This window comes from Martes martes (genome assembly GCF_963455335.1).
Source record: "Martes martes genome assembly, chromosome: 13".
NCBI classification, from domain to species: domain Eukaryota; kingdom Metazoa; phylum Chordata; class Mammalia; order Carnivora; family Mustelidae; genus Martes; species Martes martes.
Window position 1 is genome coordinate 82,964,176 of NC_137901.1, and position 19,707 is coordinate 82,983,882.

Here is a 19,707-nt window from a genome sequence, read left to right on the forward strand (position 1 = left end):
ACCTAATAAAGCTAAAACAGTAGAAGAGAAATCAGAACCTGACAGAGGAGAGCAGAGTTTATGCACTTAACCATTCTACTACTGGCGGGTCACACCCATCCCTCCAACTGCCCCGTATTCCCCGCTGCCCAAGTCAATGCCCGGTTGATATCCGAGGTCCCTACATTCTTGAGTTATCTTCCTACCCGAGCGTCTCCGCTCCAGGATGCCGGCAGCAACCTCAGCGCCCCCTCCTCACCAGGTCTGGACTCCTCGGCAGATGTCTCCGAGATCCCAGTTTATCTGCAGCCCAAACCCCGGAGTCCGGGAGCCCTGGAGCCCAGGCACCTCGAGCCGTCCCCCACCCCTCACCCCAGCCCCACCCCTCACCCCAGCCCCAGCCCCAGCCCCAGCCCCAGCCCCAGCCCCAGCCCCGGGAACCGCAGGGCCGGACTCACGCCGCAGGCCAGGTCTTAGAGACGTGTGCTCCGCGCGCGCAGCACACGGCAACCAGCGAGGGGCGGGGAGGCGCGGCCGCAACCATCAGCACCTGGGGGAGGGCACCCCGTTCCGGACGCCCCCGGCGTTTCCCCGAAGCCTCGGAGGGGGCCCGCTCAGGCCAGTCATGGATGTGTCCGGGCATGCGCGCCAGTCCTCCTGGGTCTACAGGTGAGGCAGTGGGCGGGGTGGGGGGGCCGCATAGACGCGGTGCCCCCCCGCCCGGCCGCACCGTTGGTACGTCCCCGCAGGCCCCGCCCCCTCCCCTGTTCCCTGCACCAGGGCCCGCATGGCGGCCGGCAGGCTCCCGGCGGCCGGACCTCGGTCCCGCACTGCCATGGCCCAGTGGAGGAAAAAGAAGGGGCTGCGGAAGCGCCGAGGCGCGGCCTCCCAGGCCCGCAGCAGCGACTCGGAGGACGGCGAGTTTGAGATCCAGGCGGAAGATGATGCCCGGACCCAGAAGGTAGGAGCGCGGAGCCAGGGTACACTTTGGAGTCCGGGCCCCGGCTCCGCGCATCGCCCCGCGGCCTCAGTTTCCCCAGCTGGGGAGTGAGCACGGCTGAGGGTGGGGAGAGGTCGGCTGCCGGGGGTCGGGGACAGGACCGCCAGCCTGAGCACGTGTCTCCTTGCGGGTCACGCCCCGGCTCCCGACTTTAGAGTCTCTGCGTTCAGGGGCTCGGGCCTTCGGGCCTTCCTGGCCGGCTTTTGGTCGCGGCCGCTCATTGGCTACCTCCTGCCCATGGGGCGGGTCCTAGCGCCCTTTGGTCCAATGAAAAGTGCGGGTGCCGCGGCACTGACTTCAAGAGTTTGGGGGATTCTTGCCAGGTTGAATTGAGCGGAGGCCGGGCCCGGTGGCCTGATTCAGTGACGCCCCTAAGCCCCTGGGTAACTAATAGTAAATTAAATTCGCGTTTGCTGACCGCTTGGTATGTGCCAGGCTCCACACTAAGAACTTTCCAAGCCTTATCATTTAATCCTCATACCAGCTCCGGGAGCTAAGTGCTGCCATCCCCGTTTCCCAGAGGAGGACCCTAAGGCCTAGAGAGGTTAAGGAACTTGACCAAGTCTACACAGCTTGTGAGCGGAAGAGCCGGCATTCAAACCCCTGGTTCCGGGGGGCCGTGCTTTTTCCACTACTGAGTGCCAACTATATGCAAAAGGCGGGTGTGAGCACCAAGGGGACATTATTTCCCACAGCCCTGTGCCCATCCCGTGCGTGGCACAGAGTGGGGTTCGGGTAAGTAGATGAAAGAGTGGGTGTTTAGATGAAGAGAGGGATCTACGTTCCTCTAGGTCAGGGACCAGACTGGATCTTACTACGTTTCCCCCCCCAGTGGAACCAGTGCTGGGCATACAGTAAGTGCTCTAGAAATGTGGAGAAATTGCTAAAGCACAGGAGGGCAAGGTAGTTGGTGCCAAAGAAGAGCCCACCGATGTGGTCCAGACAAAGAGCTTTGTCCTGGTGCAGCCCTGTGTTCAAATGTGGCCCGACCTTGTACTCGCTGTGGGACTTTGGAGAGGTTGCCTAACCTCTCTGTGCGACATCTGCAGAAAGCAGAAGTTTCCACGTGCGTACAAGACAGAGGATTATATGTGCCTCAAAGACTCATGAAAGGATTAAATTACAGTGTTCACTCGTTCTACTTATTCAGTAAATATTGCTGGGGCACCAGTGGGTTCCAGGCACTTCGTTTTCAGGTGTCTAGAACAGAAGTTGGCAAACTTTCCTGTTAAGGACCAGGTGGTAAATATTTTAGGCTTTATGGGGCCATATAAGGTCATTGTCTTCTTTGTTTGATATTTTCACAATCTTTTAAATGTATGAAATCCATTTTTAGCTCACAGACCATATTAGACACGCTGTAACTCTGACCCAGACAGTTGTAGGGGCCCGCAGAGGGTCACAGAGGAAAGAACATAGACTCTGAAGTCAGGGTTCAAATCCCTGCTGGCTGTGTGAGCATGGGCAGTCACTTCATTGCCCTGTGCCTCAGTTTCCTTCTCCGTAAAATGGACAGATTAATAGTGCTCACTTCACAGGGTTGCCGTGAGGATTAAAAGTGGGCTAATTTATACGCATGCTCAGAGTGTCACCGGGCTTAGAGTGAATGCCACGGAAGTTTTAACCTTAGTATGAATTAGTGCTCCATAAATGTTATTTCTGAGAGGAAGGGGGAACAGCTCTGTGGTCTGAGAAGGCTCCCCAGGGGAGGGGTCGGGGTTGGATATGGCTGTGCTAGGATAGGTGGGTCCTGTCTAGGCAGGAAGGAGGCCTGCACAGGAGAGAGCAGAGCTGGGAGGGCTGATGGGTCAGAAGGGGGCTCAGGAGAGGGAGACACAGCAGCGTGGAGGAGTGTAGTCCCATACGTGGTACGTGCTTTGCTTGGCCCTCTAGAGTTTAAATTTTGAGGGCTTTGGATGACAGATCAGGATGAGGGTGAGGATGATACCACCTTTTATATGCTGGGCGCTGTTTTAGGCCTTCCACTTGTCCGTGTAGTCTTAACACGCCCCATGAGACCCATGCTCTTGTCTGTCATCCCCGTTTCCCAGATACAGAAACAGACTCGGGGAGATTTAGTGTCTCCCCTAAGGTCTCGCAACGGGTAAGTGACAGAGAGACAGAGTTGGGATTGAAACCTAGGCAGTCAGTTTGCACAGCCCACTCTCTGCCGCCTGCCCTGCCCTGGCCCGGTCATCGGGGAGCCCCTTTAGCAGAGAGGTCACGTGATCCAGCAGAGGCCTCTTCAGCTTGAGTGGAGGGGTGTCCACAGCCAGACAGCCCCTCTCCCTGCCCCCAGTGGTCTGCTTGTGCCTGGCGTGATGCTGCCTCTTTGATCCTCCCTCCCAGCTGGGACCTGGCAGACCCCTGCCCACCTTCCCCACCTCGGAATGTGCCTCAGACGTGGAGCCGGACACGCGGGAGATGGTACGCGCCCAGAACAAGAAGAAGAAGAAGTCCGGAGGCTTCCAGTCCATGGGTGGGTGAGCCAGGCGTCCGGGGACTTTGGGGGAGTTGCAGCAGGGGCTCACTGCTGCCCTCTGTGCTCTGGTCTCTGATACTGATGTCGGCGCAGCACTGCGGTAGGCGTTGGGTAGACTGAGGTCGGGCCCAGTGAGAGAGCAGATAACGCAGACTCAGAGCAGCGCTGGCCCCAGAACAGGTGAGGCCGTTCAGGGTTTGACTGCAGAACGGGAAAGGGAGGAAAGGGGGAGCAGCACGTGGTATCGGGGCACCTGGCTAGCGGCAAATAACGCCGAACCCTCTTTCTTCCTCTTTACAAATGGTGCAAAGATTTAAATATCAAGGTGAATGTTTTTATGATTTTAAAAAGAAGCCCTTTCTAAGTATGATCTGAACATTGTCTGATGTGACTTTTTTTCGGTTAGATGTATGTTCGCCAAAAAAACCGCTGCAAACGAGGTTAAATTACATGCTCTATCCGGGACATACTTGCATCCTTGGGGATGGATACAGGATTAACATCTCTAATATACAAGGAGCTTTTACAAATCAATAAGAAAAAGCTACCCTGATAGAAAATTGGGTGAAGAAAATGAACAGTCAACTCACAAAAGGAATTTGGTTGGCTAATTAATGTATTAAAACTGCTAAACTTTTATCCACGATTAGAGAAAAAGCAAATAGAAACGTCCACACGTGGCTACTTTTTGCCTTCCTGGATGATAAAGATGAAGTGTTGACCAAAAACCAGCTACAGTCACAGTGCTTCCCGTCCCTAGGCCTCCCGTTGCCCTCCCATTGTCACAAAGCTGAGTCAGGGACAGTCTCAAAAGGCCACCTCCTCCCCCAGGGGGGGCCACGTGCCTCATTGGTCAGCACCCACACCCACGCCCATCACAGGCCCTGGCCACTTCCCACTCTTCTCTCTTAGCTATAAAAAAAATTTCAAACGTATTAAAAAAATAGAAAACAGTGAGTCTCCCCATGTCCATCGCCAGTATCGTCTGTCCTGTTTCCTCCACACCTCCCCGCTTGTCCCCAGCATGCTGGAGGAACCTGACGAGAATGGCAGACATGCCCTCTTGGTATCCCTGAATACTTCCCACGTGACCTTACCATGCCTGCAGCAGGCACAGATCCTCAGCATGGCCGAGACCCCAGTGGTCTCACGGTGCTGAGTGTGTGTTCAAGTCAGAATCCGACTGAGGAGCACCACCCCCCCAGGGGGTAGGTGTGTGTCCTGAGTTTTGTTCTGTCGCCTTTCTTTTCTTCTTGCTGTTGATGTTGATGACATGGTCATCTGCCCTGGTTGGCTTTCTGTCGTGCGCTGCAGGGGCTGCCCTCCCCCTGACCATCCCTGTCTCTCTCCCAGGCTTGAGCTACCCGGTGTTCAAGGGCATCATGAAGAAGGGCTACAAAGTGCCAACACCCATCCAGAGGAAGGTACGAGACGGGACGGTTGATGGGGTTTGGGAGGAGGGGATGACCGACTTGGCCCTCCTGTCCAGGCTCTCGACACCCACCCCCTATCTGGCTGTCACGTCTATGTCCCTTCTGACTCTGCCCGAAGCCCCACACAGCCAGTCCATTTCCCAGGCAGAGAAAGTTGGCATCTTTGCCCTTTGCGTCTCCACAAGGTTGCCTGCTGCTGAGCCCATGGCGAGGCAGCTTGCAGGTGCCCCATTATCACTCCTGGGTCATGAGCATTGCTCTCAGACATTTAGCCAAGAGGTGGACAGTGATTCTCTGGGGTCCTGAAGAGGATAAGACAGGGAGGTAGAGTCTGGCTTTACCTAAAGAAGGGTGTATTCCAGCAGTAGAAAGAGTTGGGAGTAGTGAGCTGCTCGTCCCTGGAAGTATACACAGAAGGCTTGGCAGGAATGGGCTCAGGGCTGGGCAGCAGACCCGAGTTTGCCCACTCCCTGGGGGCTCAGTGCTCTGGATCATCTGGTGCAGGGGTCTGGAGCTGACCCTGCCCCCACCCCCCTACCTGCTTCCCTCCAGACCATCCCCGTGATCCTGGATGGCAAGGACGTGGTCGCCATGGCCCGGACTGGCAGTGGCAAGACGGCCTGTTTCCTCATCCCCATGTTCGAGCGGCTCAAGACCCACAGCGCCCAGACTGGGGCCCGCGCCCTCGTTCTCTCGCCTACCCGGGAGCTGGCCCTGCAGACCATGAAGTTCACCAAAGAGGTGTGCTAGGGCCCAGGCCGCTGGGCTGAGCTGGGGCTGGTTGGGGAGGCCGGCGCAGGCCGTCTCATCTCTCTCTCTCTCTCTCTCTCTCTCTCTCTCCCCCTCCCCCCCCCATAGCTCGGCAAGTTCACAGGCCTCAGGACCGCCCTGATCCTGGGCGGGGACAAGTAAGAGCCCCCTTGCCCCGTGCGGTGGGCCCCAGCCGGCAAGCGTAGCCCGGGTCTCCAGGGTGCCCGATCCCCTGAGCCTGGGCGGCTTAGGAACAATGGCAGCTTCTCTGCGTACCCCAAAAGGAAGGGGAAACGTGCAGTAAAATAGCACAAGAATTTCCCACGCAACTCCTGGCGGGGGTTTGGTGTTCCCAGGGGAGCTGCCAGTGCACAGGGTCTGCCCTCGGGCAGCTCAGTTGTACCAACTTTCACACATACGCCTAACAGTGAGCTGTTGCACAGAAATCAGGGAGTGTTTGCAGTCGCTCAGATTTGAGAACCGTAGGGTTTCCTGATGTGCTGGTCCTGTGTTTGCGGGTGGCAGACGCCATACCTGTCCTCCAGATGAGCAGACAGCACGTCATGGGCCCGGAGCCCCGGAACTAGCCTCCTGCCCTGCCTCACAGCGTTTCCCTCACAGGGCGGCCCCTTCCTTGTTCTTCTCTGGGAATGTCACTGTGACCAGTCACTTTGGATTCTGAGAAGAATGTTTGGTTTTTAAGTGTTCCTTTGCCTGCATTGTATTTAGTTATCTGGGGAGCTCGCGATGATCCGAGATACCTCCCTAGATGAGGCCAGACTCAAAATTCTGGCTCCTTCGGGTGTCCCGAGTGTTCCAGAGAAGGGCCAGAGTTAGGGCCGCGAACCCGGGGGTGAACAAGGACAGGGGTCCAGGCCGCCTGGAATCTTGGGGAGCTGGTGGTTCCGGGGCCAGCTGGTACGTGGCGCTGGAGGCAGAAGCAGGATTGTGGTGGTCCAGAGAGGGGGTGCAGGGAGTACCTGGGCAGAGCCCATCTCCTCGGGAAACTTCATGGTATCAGTCCTGTGTGTTTGAACTCATGTCTTGTCGGCGCCTTTGCCCAGGACCTCCGTGATAGCCTTGTCCTACCTCAGAGCCTGGGGCCGGGTGTGGGCCTCCCATGGCCACCTGGAGAGGGAGAGGGATTTAAAGCAGCCGTTGTGTCAAACTGACACCTCCTCTCCCCACCCCCCTACCCCAGGATGGAAGACCAGTTTGCCGCCCTGCACGAAAATCCTGACATGTGAGTTTGGGTTGAGGACGGTGGTCTGGGGTCTCTTCCCTGACAGCCAGCTTCTGGGGAGTGTGAGGAGGGGTCTGCTGGGAGCCCCGGCTGACCTGGCCTGCACACCCCCTTCCAGAATCATTGCTACCCCAGGGCGCTTGGTACACGTGGCTGTGGAGATGAACTTGAAGCTGCAGAGCGTAGAGTATGTGGTGTTCGATGAGGCAGACAGGTAAGGCCACATGCACTGCCCCACACATGTGCGCCAGGGTTGGCCCTGAGGCCCGGGGGAAGGGCTTGGCCAGAAGAGACCGGCGTGGCCGCGCTCAAAGCAGTGTTTCTCCCCAACGTGGGCCACAGACCCGAGGAACCACAGGGGCTGACGGCTGCCTGCACCCAAAATTTTTATTTTGTGTTTGTATGTTGTATTTCCTTTTAGGCCTACGGGAGGAAACAAACAGTAAAACAACAAACACATGATTTCACAGAAATAAAAAGTAGCACAGAACTGGGAGCAGGCTAGAGCCAGACAGTGGGATCATAACCCAGCTCTGAACTTGGGCAGATCTGAGGGTCGGTGCCTCTCAGTGGGCTCCGGACAGGGGATCCACCAGCCCACACTGGCAGGTGCCAGGAGAGTCCGAGCTTGGAAAGCGTTCAAACCGCGCCTGGCACAGAGGGAGGGCCACTAGCATTGGCCTCGGCGTGACTCTGGAGCCACATAACTGAGAACAGACAAGGTTTTTAGGTCGTCACTGCCAGGGATGAGGTGGTCACAGGTGGTCACGCAGAGAGAACGTGAGCTAGAAAGTGAGGTAAAGAGTCATATGGGGCACACACCAGTGCTCGTGGCAGAGAGAGCGCCGGGGGCAAGGGCGACGGGTTTGGAACTCGCTGGAATGGGAGCCCCTCTCCCAACCCCTGCCCTCTGTCCCCCAGGCTCTTTGAGATGGGCTTTGCCGAGCAGCTGCAGGAAATCATCGGCCGCCTCCCCGGGGGCCACCAGACCGTTCTGTTCTCTGCCACGCTGCCCAAACTGCTGGTGGAGTTCGCCCGGGCGGGTGAGTGAGCCGGGGTGGGGCTGGGGCCTCCACTGCTCAGGGGCCTGGGGGCTCGTCCTCCCGTCACTACCCACCCCCCCACCCCTAACACCTTCCCTGTGCCACCCGCAGGCCTCACGGAGCCCGTGCTCATCCGGCTCGATGTGGACACCAAACTCAACGAGCAGCTTAAGGTGAGGCTCCACCCAGGCCCCTTCCAGAGCCTGCAGCCCAGACCCTGTGAGCCCACCTCGGCCCCTCTCCCCGCAGACCTCCTTCTTCCTTGTGCGTGAGGACACCAAGGCTGCCGTGCTGCTCCACCTGCTGCGCACCGTGGTGCGGCCCCAGGACCAGACGGTGGTGTTTGTGGCCACGAAGCACCACGCCGAGTACCTCAGCGAGGTAAGGGGTTGGGGAAGCTAACACTGGGCCACCCTCCTGGGGACCACCACCTCCTCCGTGGCCAGCTTGGAGCTGCAGTTCCATGTGAGGCCACCAGAGGGCAGCACCAGAGCAGGACACAGGCCTGGCCAGGGCTGGTCCTCTTTTATTCTTTAACTTTTTATCATAAAGAATTCCATGGGCGCCTGGGTGGCTCAGTCAGCTATGCATCTGCCTTTGGCTCAGGTCATGATGCCAGGGTCCTGGGTTCGAGCCTCACAGTGGGCTCCCTGCTCAGCGAGGAGCCTGCTTCTCCCTCTCCCTCTGACTGTCCCCTTGCTCTCTGTCTGACTCTCTCTTGTATGCACTCTCTCCCTCTCAAATAAATAATAAAATCCTTAAAAAAAAAAAGAATTCCAAACACATATAAACCTCAGCAAATAGCATCACGAACTCCCAAGTACTCAGTGATCGACTCATGCCTCGTCTTGATTCCTCTGACACTCTCCTACATCCAAGTTACTTTGAAGACTCTTCCCCGCCCCAGTCCTGCCTTTTTCTGTAGATTTTCAGTGTCCTGTGTAGTTGACGTTCTGAAACGGAAGCGTCCCCTGCAAACTGGAAGCTGGGTAAAGTGTCCTGAGCTTCTGGGAGCAGCATGGTGGAGTTTTTCCATATCTGTGCACCTGGGACCCTTGGCATGGGGCAGTCCGGGTGCCCCAGAGGATGCCTGGGCCCCTTGCCAGTCGTTGCCACTCCCCCGGGGCGGCCACCCCTGGGTCTGTTATCTGAGGACACGGTTCACTGGGTTTCACATGGTGGTTGTGCATTTAACGGTGCTTTCTTTGTGCAGCTGCTGGTATCACTAATGAATAAAACCAAAATAGTAGTTTTTAATGAGCAGTTGACACTGTCACGGTACTTATGTCCCAGGTCCTGTGCTCGGCCCCTGTATGGGTGTTAACTCATTTAATCTCTGTCACAAAGCCACAAAGAAGGAACTGTTGGTCTCCCCCATTCTACAGATGAGGAAAGCGAAGGCACGGAGAAGTTAGGGAACTTGCTCAAGGTCATACAGCTTGTTAGTGGTGGAGGCGGGATGAGGTTGGTGTCCTGGGCTGGCACTTCCCTCCGGGAGACCTCTGCCCGTGTCTGCAGCTGTCCCTCAGAGCTGGGATTCCGACCAGAGGTTCCTGTCCCCCGGAACCCACGGTCTTCCCATCCCATCGTCGTACCCCCGCCGGGGCTTAGCTCCCTCGCCCACCTCCTGCAAGCCCTCTCACCCGTTTCCCTCCCTCTTGTCTTCACTCTGAGCAGCTGCTGACGACGCAGGGGCTGAGCTGCGCCCACATCTACAGCGCCCTGGACCCGACGGCCCGCAAGATCAACCTGGCCAAGTTCACCCACGGCAAGTGCTCCACCCTCATTGTGACGGACCTGGCGGCCCGCGGCCTGGACATCCCGCTGCTGGACAACGTCATCAACTACAGCTTCCCTGCCAAGGGCAAGCTCTTCCTGCACCGCGTGGGTGAGGAGCCCGGGGCTGGGCCTGGCCCAGGGTGGGAGCTGAGCGTGCAGGGCCTGGCGCTCCGGGCAGAGACATGGAGGCCTGGGGAAGGGCCCCCTAAGTTCGCGGCTCGGGGATGTGGCCCAGGCATTCCCACAGCTCGGAGCAGCTCTGGAGGCCCCATTCTGGGCTCTTTCTCCCTGTCCTGTCCTGGGGCCCGATGGCATGCCGCTCAGCCCCCCTCCTCCTCACAGTCCTCTCCCGGAAACCCTGTCATTTTAGTTCCTCTCCTTTAAACCTTTGCAAGGCTGAACTCTGCCTCCTGTTCACCCGGGCAGATGGCAGGGAGCTCCTGACTTTCTCGAGTCAGCACGTGGGGCCCACCTTCCTCTCTGCCCTCACAGACCAAGTACTCTATAATTTTTCGGGGATAAAAGTAAGGCCACCACATAGGAGGAAAAGTGGGAAATGAAGCAAAGCACATAGAAGGCAGTAAGCCACATGCCTGTCCCTGGTGATGTGACAGAGATTGGTGCCCGCCCAGCGCACCTGTCGGGCCAGGGTGTGAGCATTTTACTGGCTCTTTCCATCTTCACAACCATCCTAGATAGCAGGTGCCAGCAGCATCAGCCCCATTTTACAGATGAAGAAACTGAGGCCAGAGAGGTTCATAACTGGCCAGGGGTCATACAGATAGCAAAGTGGGGCAGCTGGGGTTGGAACCCCCCGTCTTCACCATTGTCCCTCCTTGCCTCCTTGACAGCTGGCACGGCTGTCATTCTAGTGCGTCTCTTGTCACTGCTGCCTTTTGAAACATCGTGGTAAAGTATACGTAACACACAGTTACCATTTTAATCATTCTCAGGTGTACGTTCAGAGACATTAAGTACATTCATACGGTTGTGCAACCGTTAACCGCCTCCAGAACCTTCTCGTCTTTCCAAACTGAAACTCTGTTCTCATTAACACTAATACTCTGTCCTCCCTTCCCCAGCCCCAGGGAACCACCATTCTATTCTCTTTGCTTTCTTTTAACTCAGAACTGTGTGTGCTTCATTTGTAAACACAAATAAGTTAAATGCACTGTCCGTGAGAAAAGAATCTGGCGGGCAGCTTCCGTATGATTGAACATCGTTGAATAAGTAAATTCGGGCTCCCCATGCTGGGCCCCGGGGGAATTGCTCCCACCTTCAGTCGGGGCATGTGGGAGGCCTCCATCTGGGCCCCGGACTGCAGGTCTGGAGGCCTTGGCTCCCTGTTGGTTGCTCCTCGCTGTGTCCATGGCTCTGGGAAGAGCTGGCTTGCAGGTTCCTTGAGGGGCACAGAACCCCCACAAAGGGAGTTTCTCATGTGGTCTGTGACCCGCAGTGTTAAGTCAGACCACCCCAAATGAATCTTGCAAACGTGGTGACATTTTGTTTTTGCGAGATGCAGAAACAAGCCAAAGGCAACATTACACTTGGATTCACTTAACACAGAATTAGAATCACGCCGGACATTCTTTCCTGTCATTTTTTTTCTTGTGTCAGTGTATGTCATGCGTGTTTTCTGTTCACCATGAAACATCACTCTTTGACGGGCTGGCAGATCTGTTTGTAAAGGGCCAAACAGTAAATGCTTTAAGCTTCAAAGGCATATAATCCCCCTGATCTCTGCCATTGTAGCTTGAAAGCAGTCTTAGAAAATATGTAAATGAAGGAGCATGGCTGAGTGCCTATAAACTTTATTGACACAGACAGGTTGGGGGCCAGCTCTGGTCACTGGCCACAGTTTGCCGGCCTGTTTCCTCACCTGTGTAATTCGCACCATGTGATCATCAGCTAAGCCATTTAGCCCGGCCTCTGTCAAGTCTTTTTTTTTTTTTTAAGATTGTATTTATTTATTTGATAGAGACACAGCGAGAGAGGGAACACAAGCAGGGGGAGTAGGAGAAGGAGAAGCAGGCTTTCCGCGAGCAGGAAACCCAATGTGGGGCTCGATCCCAGGACCCCGGGATCACAACCCGAGCCAAAGGCAGATGCTTAACACCTGAGCCACCCAGGCACCCCTCTGTCAAGTCTTGAAGTGGTTTCCAACTTGGGCTTGTTGCGGGCAGAGCTGCCGTAAACATTCTTGAATGCGCATCTTTGGATCCTTGGTTATATCCTTGGTTATTTCCTTGGGGAAAATATCCCAAAACAGGGATGCCGAAGACTTTTGATATTGATAATGAGCATGGGTGGCCCCATCTTTATTTCTGCCGACTTCCCAGAGCACTGTGTGGGCTCACACGCATGTGCAGGGAACCCTGGTGACCATTGCTGCCCCTTCTCACAGTCGAGGACAGCAGCTCAGTGAGGTGTGGCCTTGGCCTGGCCCGTGCCCTTGGAGTTGGGCCAGCGGGACTCATGCTGGGCTGTAGGGCCCTTTGTCTTTGCTTCAGCGTGACCTTTTTTCCCCCACAGGCCGCGTGGCCCGGGCTGGCCGAAGCGGCACGGCCTACTCCTTGGTGGCCCCAGACGAGGTCCCCTACCTGCTGGACCTGCACCTGTTCCTCGGCCGCGCCCTTACCCCTGCCCGCCCCCACGAGGGGTCCTCAGGTGAGCGGAGGCCAGGGAATTGGGGCAGGAGGTCCCTGGGGGTCCGCTGCAGAGCCCACGGTGCAGGCGGGAAGAGGCTGTCCTGGCTCTGGGAGGAGGCGGGCCTGGATTGGACCCCAGGGCGAGAGCCCTATATTTTAAACTCAGAATTTCAAATAAAAATCCAGATTTCTGATGTCTCTTGGAAAGCAGCTGGGTCTGACTGCCGAGTCTACCTTTCCCTGAGGTTGTTGTACGGGCCATTTGGGCTGTGCACCCCGGATAGAAGGGCCCCCAGGCTCGCTACACGCCCACCTCCCTTGCTCCTCGTCTGCCTGGCCCCTGTGGGCATCTGGTTGAGACCCTGCCCTTGACTGTGTTTCCGGGACAGCTCAGGCAGGCAGAGGGAGACTGAAGTTCCCAGAACTTTCCCATACTCTCTGGGGTGGGACTGCATGGGGCGGGCGACGGCGATCATGGTAGCCTCCTCCTGCGGTCCTACTGTGTGTCAGGCCCTTGGTGCACCTTGTCTCCTGTGTCTATCTGAGAACACAGGAGGGTTGCTTTATAGGTGAGGCCAAGCCACTAGTCCCACGTTGCTTGTTACTCTGCAGGGAGGTGGGAGCCCAGATTCAGCAAGCCGGGTATAAATGGAGCCCGTGCATGGGGCACCCTGCACCTTCCCTGAGCACCCCATGTGCCGCGTCCGGGTTCCAGAGCGCCAGGAGCACCTGCAGCTCAGCCCTTTGTCCAAATGCAGATTCTGGAGCCCTTGGCAGACCTCCTGGGTCGACACCAAGCAGTGGGGGTGCGAGGGGCAGAGAGAGGGAAGGAGCCCCCACAACAGTGTCCCAGCAGAAGCCGGGCACGGGGTCGTCATCTGTTGGGGGCGGCCATCCTGCACCTGCCCCAGAGCTAGCCAGGGTGGGTGGCCCGGCTCTTGAGCCAGTGCGGGGGCCGAGTCCGGACAGCACCCTGCGGCACGCTACTGGGCAGGACTAAACCTCTGCTGAGCCTCGTGTCCTCTTCTGTAGCGTGGGGTTGTCCAGCGGTCTCGTGGGAGAACGAGCGGGTGAATGGCTTGGGTTCTGCAGGTCGTACGACCTACAGCAGCTCCTCAGAGTCCGACAAAGACAGAACACGGCTAGAGGGGTTCTTCCCGAAAACAGGCAGCGGCCCTCAGGCTGTCACTGTGGGCACGTGGTTGAGCTCTGTCAGGTGGCTGGCCAGAGCCTCGGCTCCGTCCCTGGGGACGATGTTGTGATTCGGGGTCAGGGCAGGGAGGGACGGCTGCAGGCGGGGGGCCAGGCCACAAGGCCTCCAACGGGCTCCGTGTGTGGCTGGCAGGCGCGGGCAGTGTGGACGGCGTGCTGGGCCGGGTGCCGCAGAGCGTGGTGGACGATGAGGAGAGCGGCCTGCAGGGCACCCTGGAGGCGTCGCTGGAGCTGTGGGGCCTGGGCCGGGTGGCCGACAACGCCCAGCAGCAGTACGTGCGCTCCCGGCCCGCGGCCTCACCCGAGTCCATCAAGAGGGCGAAGGAGCTGGACCTCGCGGGGCTGGGCCTGCACCCCCTATTCAGTGAGTCCCTGCGTGGGGGGTTTGGAACAGTGCGCTGCGGGTGGGCCCCACAGAGCCTCCCCAGCCTCACGCCTCCTGCCCGTCCCCACCAGGCTCGCGCTTCGAGGAGAGGGAGCTGCAGCGGCTGAAGCTGGTGGACAGCATCAAGAACTACCGCTCACGGGCCGTGAGTAAGGGGGTGGGAGGGCCCGCAGGGGCCAGGGTCCCGGAGGCTACTGTGGAGCCAGGACTGTGGCCGAGCTCCTGACCCCAAGCAGGACCCCCACTGGGGGTCTGAGCCTCTCTCCTCTGAGCTTGCGGCTCTGCCCCCTCAGCATCTCTAGACGTGCCCCTTGTTCTGGAACTGTCCCTGCTAGTCTGCAGCGGGTACCCTGTGTGGTAGCCATTTGCTGCCACTTCCAGAGGGGTAATGACATGTGTTGGGCCTGTCAGTGGCCTCGAGCTGGCTTTTAGTCACCTTTCATGCCCTCTTGACTCGCACTGGGCACCCCACCGGGGTGCCAGGTAAACCAGGATCAAAATGCCACTCTCACTTGTCCCAGCTGCGTGACCTCGGGTTGGTGACTTGCCCTCTCTGGGCCTCCTTTCTAACGGGGAAATGCAGGTAACCAGAGTACCAACCTCACAGAGTTGGAAGGACCTGGGGAGGAATGCCGCAGAGAGCCCACCAGGCTGCTGAGGGCAGGGCTGGGAAAGAGGCCAGTTGGGGAAGGACCGGTGTGTTCCCTCTGCAGACCATCTTTGAGATCAACGCCTCTAGCCGGGACCCGAGCAGCCAGGTGATGCGTGCCAAGCGGCAAAAGGACCGCAAGGCCATTGCCAGCTTCCAGCAGGGGCGGCAGGGGCGGCAGGAGGACACAGCTGGCCCAGCCCCTAGCTGCCCGGCACCCCAGGAAGAGAAGCCGGAGGAGGAGGAGGAAGAGGCAACAGGAGAGAGTGTGGAGGTACTGCCCCCCCACCTGTGACCGCCCCCTGCCCCCGGCCCAGCCTCTACCCCCAGGCCCAGTCTCTAAGGTCTACCAGGATGTTCCTCTCATATTTGATTTGCACCGAGGGCTCAGTAGCCAAAAAGTACAGGTTGAAACTTCCTGGACTAGTCCATAGTGTACAGAGCAAGGCCAGGCCCAGAGAGGGGCAGGGCCTTGCCTTGGTCACACAGCCTGAGGGACCAGCCTGGAGCTGGAAAGGGGTCCTGCCCCAGTTGGCCCCGGCTTCCTCCTCTTGCACCCGGCCGGCTCTTCTGGTACCGAGGTCGTCCCACAGTGCGGACGAGGAAACAGAGGGCACAGATAGAAGTACCAAACTTTTATTTTTATTTATTTGTTTTCTTTTAAAGATTTTATTTATTTATTTGACAGAGAGACATAGCAAGAGAGGGAACACAACCAGGGGGAGTGGGAGAGGGAAAGGGAGAAGCAGGCTTCCCACTGAGCAGGGAGCCGGATGGGGGGCTCAGATCCCAGGAACCCGGGATCACGACCCAAGCCTAAGGCAGATGCTTAATGACGGAGCCACCCAGGCACCCAGAAGTATCAAAGTTTTAAAGTCCTGGAAGCCGCTGGCCCTTAACTCTAGCCGGACTGGTGGGCAACGAGGCCAGTGGCTTCCCTGGGGGGCTGCAGGTGTGACACTGGGTGTCCATCTGCCAGGATGTCTTCACAGAGGTCGTGGGCCAGAAGCGGCCACAGCCGGTACCTGAGCAGGGAGCCAAGAGGCGGAGGGAGGAGGCCCGGCATCGGGACCAGGAGTTCTACATCCCCTACCGGCCCAAGGACTTCGATAGTGAGCGGGGGTGAGTGGCTGGTCCTGGGGTCAGGCAGATGGGGCTGGATGGGCCCCCCACTGACCCTGTGGCATGTCCCCATCCTTTGCCTGCAGCCTGAGCATTGGTGGAGACGGGGGCGCATTCGAGCAGCAGGTGGCTGGCGCTGTCCTGGACCTGATGGGGGACGAAGCCCAGAACCTGACCAGAGGCCGGCAGCAGCTGAAGTGGTGAGTGAGCACACGCTCCCTGTGGTCCCACACAGGAGGCAGGTGGGCCCTGTCTGTCCTGACTCCCATTTGCTCCCCTAGAGCAGGAAATATCACCCCTGCACATTCAATTATGTGCAGCGTGGACTGTGAGCCCTTCTGTGTCGTCCCATGTGATCGCCCACAGCAAGGACACTGACCCCATCACCCCCCCACCACCACCACAGCCTGTCCCCATGATTTGATCGTACACAACAGGGATCTGGATCCATCTGTCCTTCCTGCTGGCTCGTCTTTCTCGACTGAGCTCATGACCCATCTCTCCCATTTGGACTCTGGTTTGAAAGAAATGGCGTGACTCGACCCAGGGTCACCACACCAGGAGGTGGCAGAGTAGGATTGGTACCCTCACTGGGCCCCTAACCCTGATCCAGGGCCCCCAATTCCCAGTGACCCCCACACCTGGGCTGCTAGGAGGAGGCGAGGAGGGGCAGGGAATGGGCCTTAATTGAGCACTTGCTGTATGCTGGACATGGGCCAGCTGCCTCCCTTGTGAGGGTGGGGAAGAAACAGGCGCCGAAGGAAAGTGGGCTGCCCCAGGCCACCTCCTTCCACATCAACCCTCCCAACTCCATCTCCTGCAGGGACCGGAAGAAGAAGCGCTTTGTGGGACAGTCAGGACAGGAGGACAAGAAAAAGATCAAGACGGAGAGCGGCCGCTATATCAGCAGCTCCTATAAACGGGACCTGTATCCGGAGGGGCGGGGCCGGAGGGCGGGGCGAACAGCCCCTAGAGGCGGGCACGGGTTGAGGGGAGGGGACAGGGCAGCCTCTCTCACTGGGTACTCTGGATGCGGGGGCGGGGCTGAGCAGCTCCTGTTGCCCCGCCCCCAGAGGTGGTCCCTGTATCTGCCTGAGGGGGTGCTGGACCTACTCCCCGCCCAGGGCTATCTAGGGCATCATGGTCCCGCACGCAGCCTCCTTAACTCAGCTCCCCAGCTACCAGAAGTGGAAACAGAAACAGAAAATCGACGATCGGGACTCAGAAGATGAAGGAACGTCCCAGCAGCGAGGTCCAGAGCGAAGAGGTGGGAAGCGCGGAAGAGGCCAAGGTAGGCTGGTCCTCAGAGCAGGTTGGCAAGTGTCCACTGGATCATCCCGGCCTTGGTTCCCTCTGTCAGGCTGCAGCGGGATGTGAACGGGCTCTGTCCGCTCCCCTCAGCGTCTCTCCTCTCTGGTTAGGTCTCTCACATTTCTTCCTCCGTCTGTCTCTGTCTCCAGTTTTCTCAGAAGCTTCCTCCCAGTCACTCCCTAGGCGCTCCCTCGCTGGGTCCCCGTTCCTCTCTTCCTCTCTCTGATTGTGCGTCCCTGTCCCTGCTCCTCTCGGCCGCTTTCTCCTCATTCTGTCTTTGTTTCCTTCTCTTCCCATCTCTCAGACTTTCTGTCTCCATCTGTCTCCCTCGTCATTTTTGTTTCCTTTCTTCCTCTGTCTTGGTCTTTCTCTCCCCTTTCTGTCTTCATCTCTCTCCGTCATCATATCTCTCCCTCTCTTTACACATGTATCTCTGTCTTTGGTCTCTCCTTCCCTGTCTCTCTGTCCTCTCTTTTCCCTCTTGGTGTCTCTGTCTGTCTCCATCTCTCTATGCCTCTGTGGACGTGCCCCTGCCTCCCCTGGGCCTCTCACCCCTCACCCCTCACGGCTCAGCTCCCGGTGTTAGCCACTGCTCTGGGTCTGCCTGTGGGCTTCAGGAAGGAACAGCCGTTCTCCCTCTGTGCTTTGTCCTCCTTGGGGGTGATGGGTCCCTGTCAGGCACCCTGGCCCCCGTGGAGACATCTGGGGCCGCCATAATGATCATCTGTGTGGAAGCCCTGAAAAGGCCACTCTTACGGGTGGGGAGGAGCCAGGCAGGGAGGGGGAACATGGTAGAGGAGGGGAGCCTAGGGTTTAGTGGGGAGCCAGGGAGGCGGGAGTGGGGGGAGTTGCCCTTCTGGATCCCTGGGAGAGCAGGCTGAGGTGGGGCCATGACGTCTGCTGCTGCCGCTGTGTGACCTTGGGCCCAGCCTTTCCCCTCCCTGTCCTCTCTCCTGCCCAAGGAAGTTAAGCTAACGGCCGAGAGCATGCGGTCTGTGGAAATAGGGATTGGAGTCTGTCTCAGTCAGTGCTGGGTCCCTGGTGCCCAGCATAGGGCTCATGCTCAGTAAATCTCCATCGAGTGGTCTGTAATCATGAGAGTGCACTTGGGAGGCCCTTACTGTGGGCTGGCTCTCGTTCCCAGCACCGTACACACCTCCTCCTCAACCGACTCCTCGTTGGGACCCATGAGTCCCATAATTCACAGCGGGGAATGGAGGCTCAGAGAACTTAAGTGACTTGCTCAGGGTCTGAGAGGTCACGGCTGGGATGTGGACCCCGGTGGTGTGGGCTCGAGGGTCCATGCTGTTGACCGCGGCAGCAGACTGTGGACACATTATTGAGCATCTGCGATGAGCCAGCCAGACCCTGGGGCCACAGCAGTGAACCCAGAACGGGGGGGGGGGGGCTGTTCTGGAGGCTTCCGGGAAGAGGAGGCCCTGGGAATGGACCGGAAGGCTGAGCTCCCTGAATTCCTGGCAGGTGCGTCCCAGCCCCGCAGCCCGGGCGCCCCTGCAGGCCGTGTGCGCTCAGAACTCAAGACCAAGCAGCAGATCCTGAAGCAGCGGCGCCGGGCGGAGAAGTTGCGCTTCCTGCAGCGAGGGGGCCTGAAGCAGCTGTCCGCCCGCAACCGGCGCCGAGCCCAGGAGCTGCAGAGGGGCGCCTTCGGCCGGGGCACCCACACCAAGAAGGGCAAGATGAGGAAGAGGATGTAAGGCAGGTGACCCTGCCCCGTGGCTCCTCGCGTGCCGCAGGGGTGGACGTCAGCAGATGTTCCCGAGTGCCACCGTGTGCCTGGCCCTGGGCCGGCCGCTGGCGGAGCTCCCTGCAGGGGAGGGGTGCTGTCCGGCCACCCGGGGCCGCGGCCACCTCTGCCCGAGGTAGAGCCATTCATGCCAGGTCTTCAAGGATGCACGGGGGATTGCCAGCCAGGTCGGGGTGGCCAAAACCCAAGTTGGCCGCTCAGCTGCTGCTGCGTCCGTGTGTTCTGGGTGGTTCACGAGCCCAGAGGTGGTGGCCACATGGGGCCAAGCCCTGAGTGCCTAAGGCCCGGTGATGTATTTTTAATGTAATAAACCTTTATTAAGCATCTCGAGCGGACTGGGAGTGCAGATTACCCAAGGAGCCGGAAGGGGCGGACCCAGCTATGAAAGCCCCAGCTAGTGTGGCCGCCCAGTCAAGAGAGTAGTGGCTCAGGGTGGGAGGTGGGGTGTGGGGCACAGGGCTTAGCGGCTCCTCTTCTGGCTGTGCAGGGGCTCAACATGGCCCCCACCACACCCACAGGTCAGAACCTGTCCTGGCCTCCACCCTCTGAGCCCTGTGCTCTCCAGCCCCAGTGTGGGGTCCTGGGAAGGTCAAGGACAGCCTCCAGCAGTTGGATTCTCAGGCCACCGATCCACAGCAGAGGAGGCCTTGTGACAGGCGCCCCACTTGCGGGCGCTTGCTGTGTGGCCCCCTTGCTGGTCCTATTTTACTTTACTTACCAAACACTCATCTAGAATTTACTAGAATTTGCATCAGGCTTCATTCCAAACCCCTGACACACATCAGCTTGTTTAATGCCCTGATTGCCCTGGGAGGGAGGATCTGGTCCCAGGCCATGTGGTGGATGACAGATTGGTGCCCCCCACGTGGCCCACATTTATTTAGTACTTGCTGTATGCCCGTCCTG

General features: G+C 58.4%; 1 protein-coding gene across 1 annotated transcript; it reads left to right on the forward strand.

The window, feature by feature from the left end:
* Positions 1-743: 743 nt before the first annotated feature.
* On the forward strand, positions 744-19,131 carry DDX54 (DEAD-box helicase 54). The gene is made up of 20 exons (XM_080821514.1): positions 744-940; positions 3,329-3,458; positions 4,815-4,885; positions 5,447-5,635; positions 5,753-5,802; positions 6,846-6,887; positions 7,006-7,101; positions 7,809-7,930; positions 8,042-8,103; positions 8,180-8,311; positions 9,608-9,818; positions 12,242-12,376; positions 13,703-13,933; positions 14,026-14,099; positions 14,668-14,877; positions 15,583-15,725; positions 15,812-15,925; positions 16,549-16,653; positions 16,904-17,016; positions 18,519-19,131. Exons 1-20 carry the CDS (start codon positions 767-769, stop codon positions 18,749-18,751), a joined length of 2,637 nt encoding a protein of 878 aa, XP_080677640.1. The 5' UTR covers positions 744-766; the 3' UTR covers positions 18,752-19,131.
* The last annotated feature ends 576 nt before the right edge of the window (positions 19,132-19,707 follow it).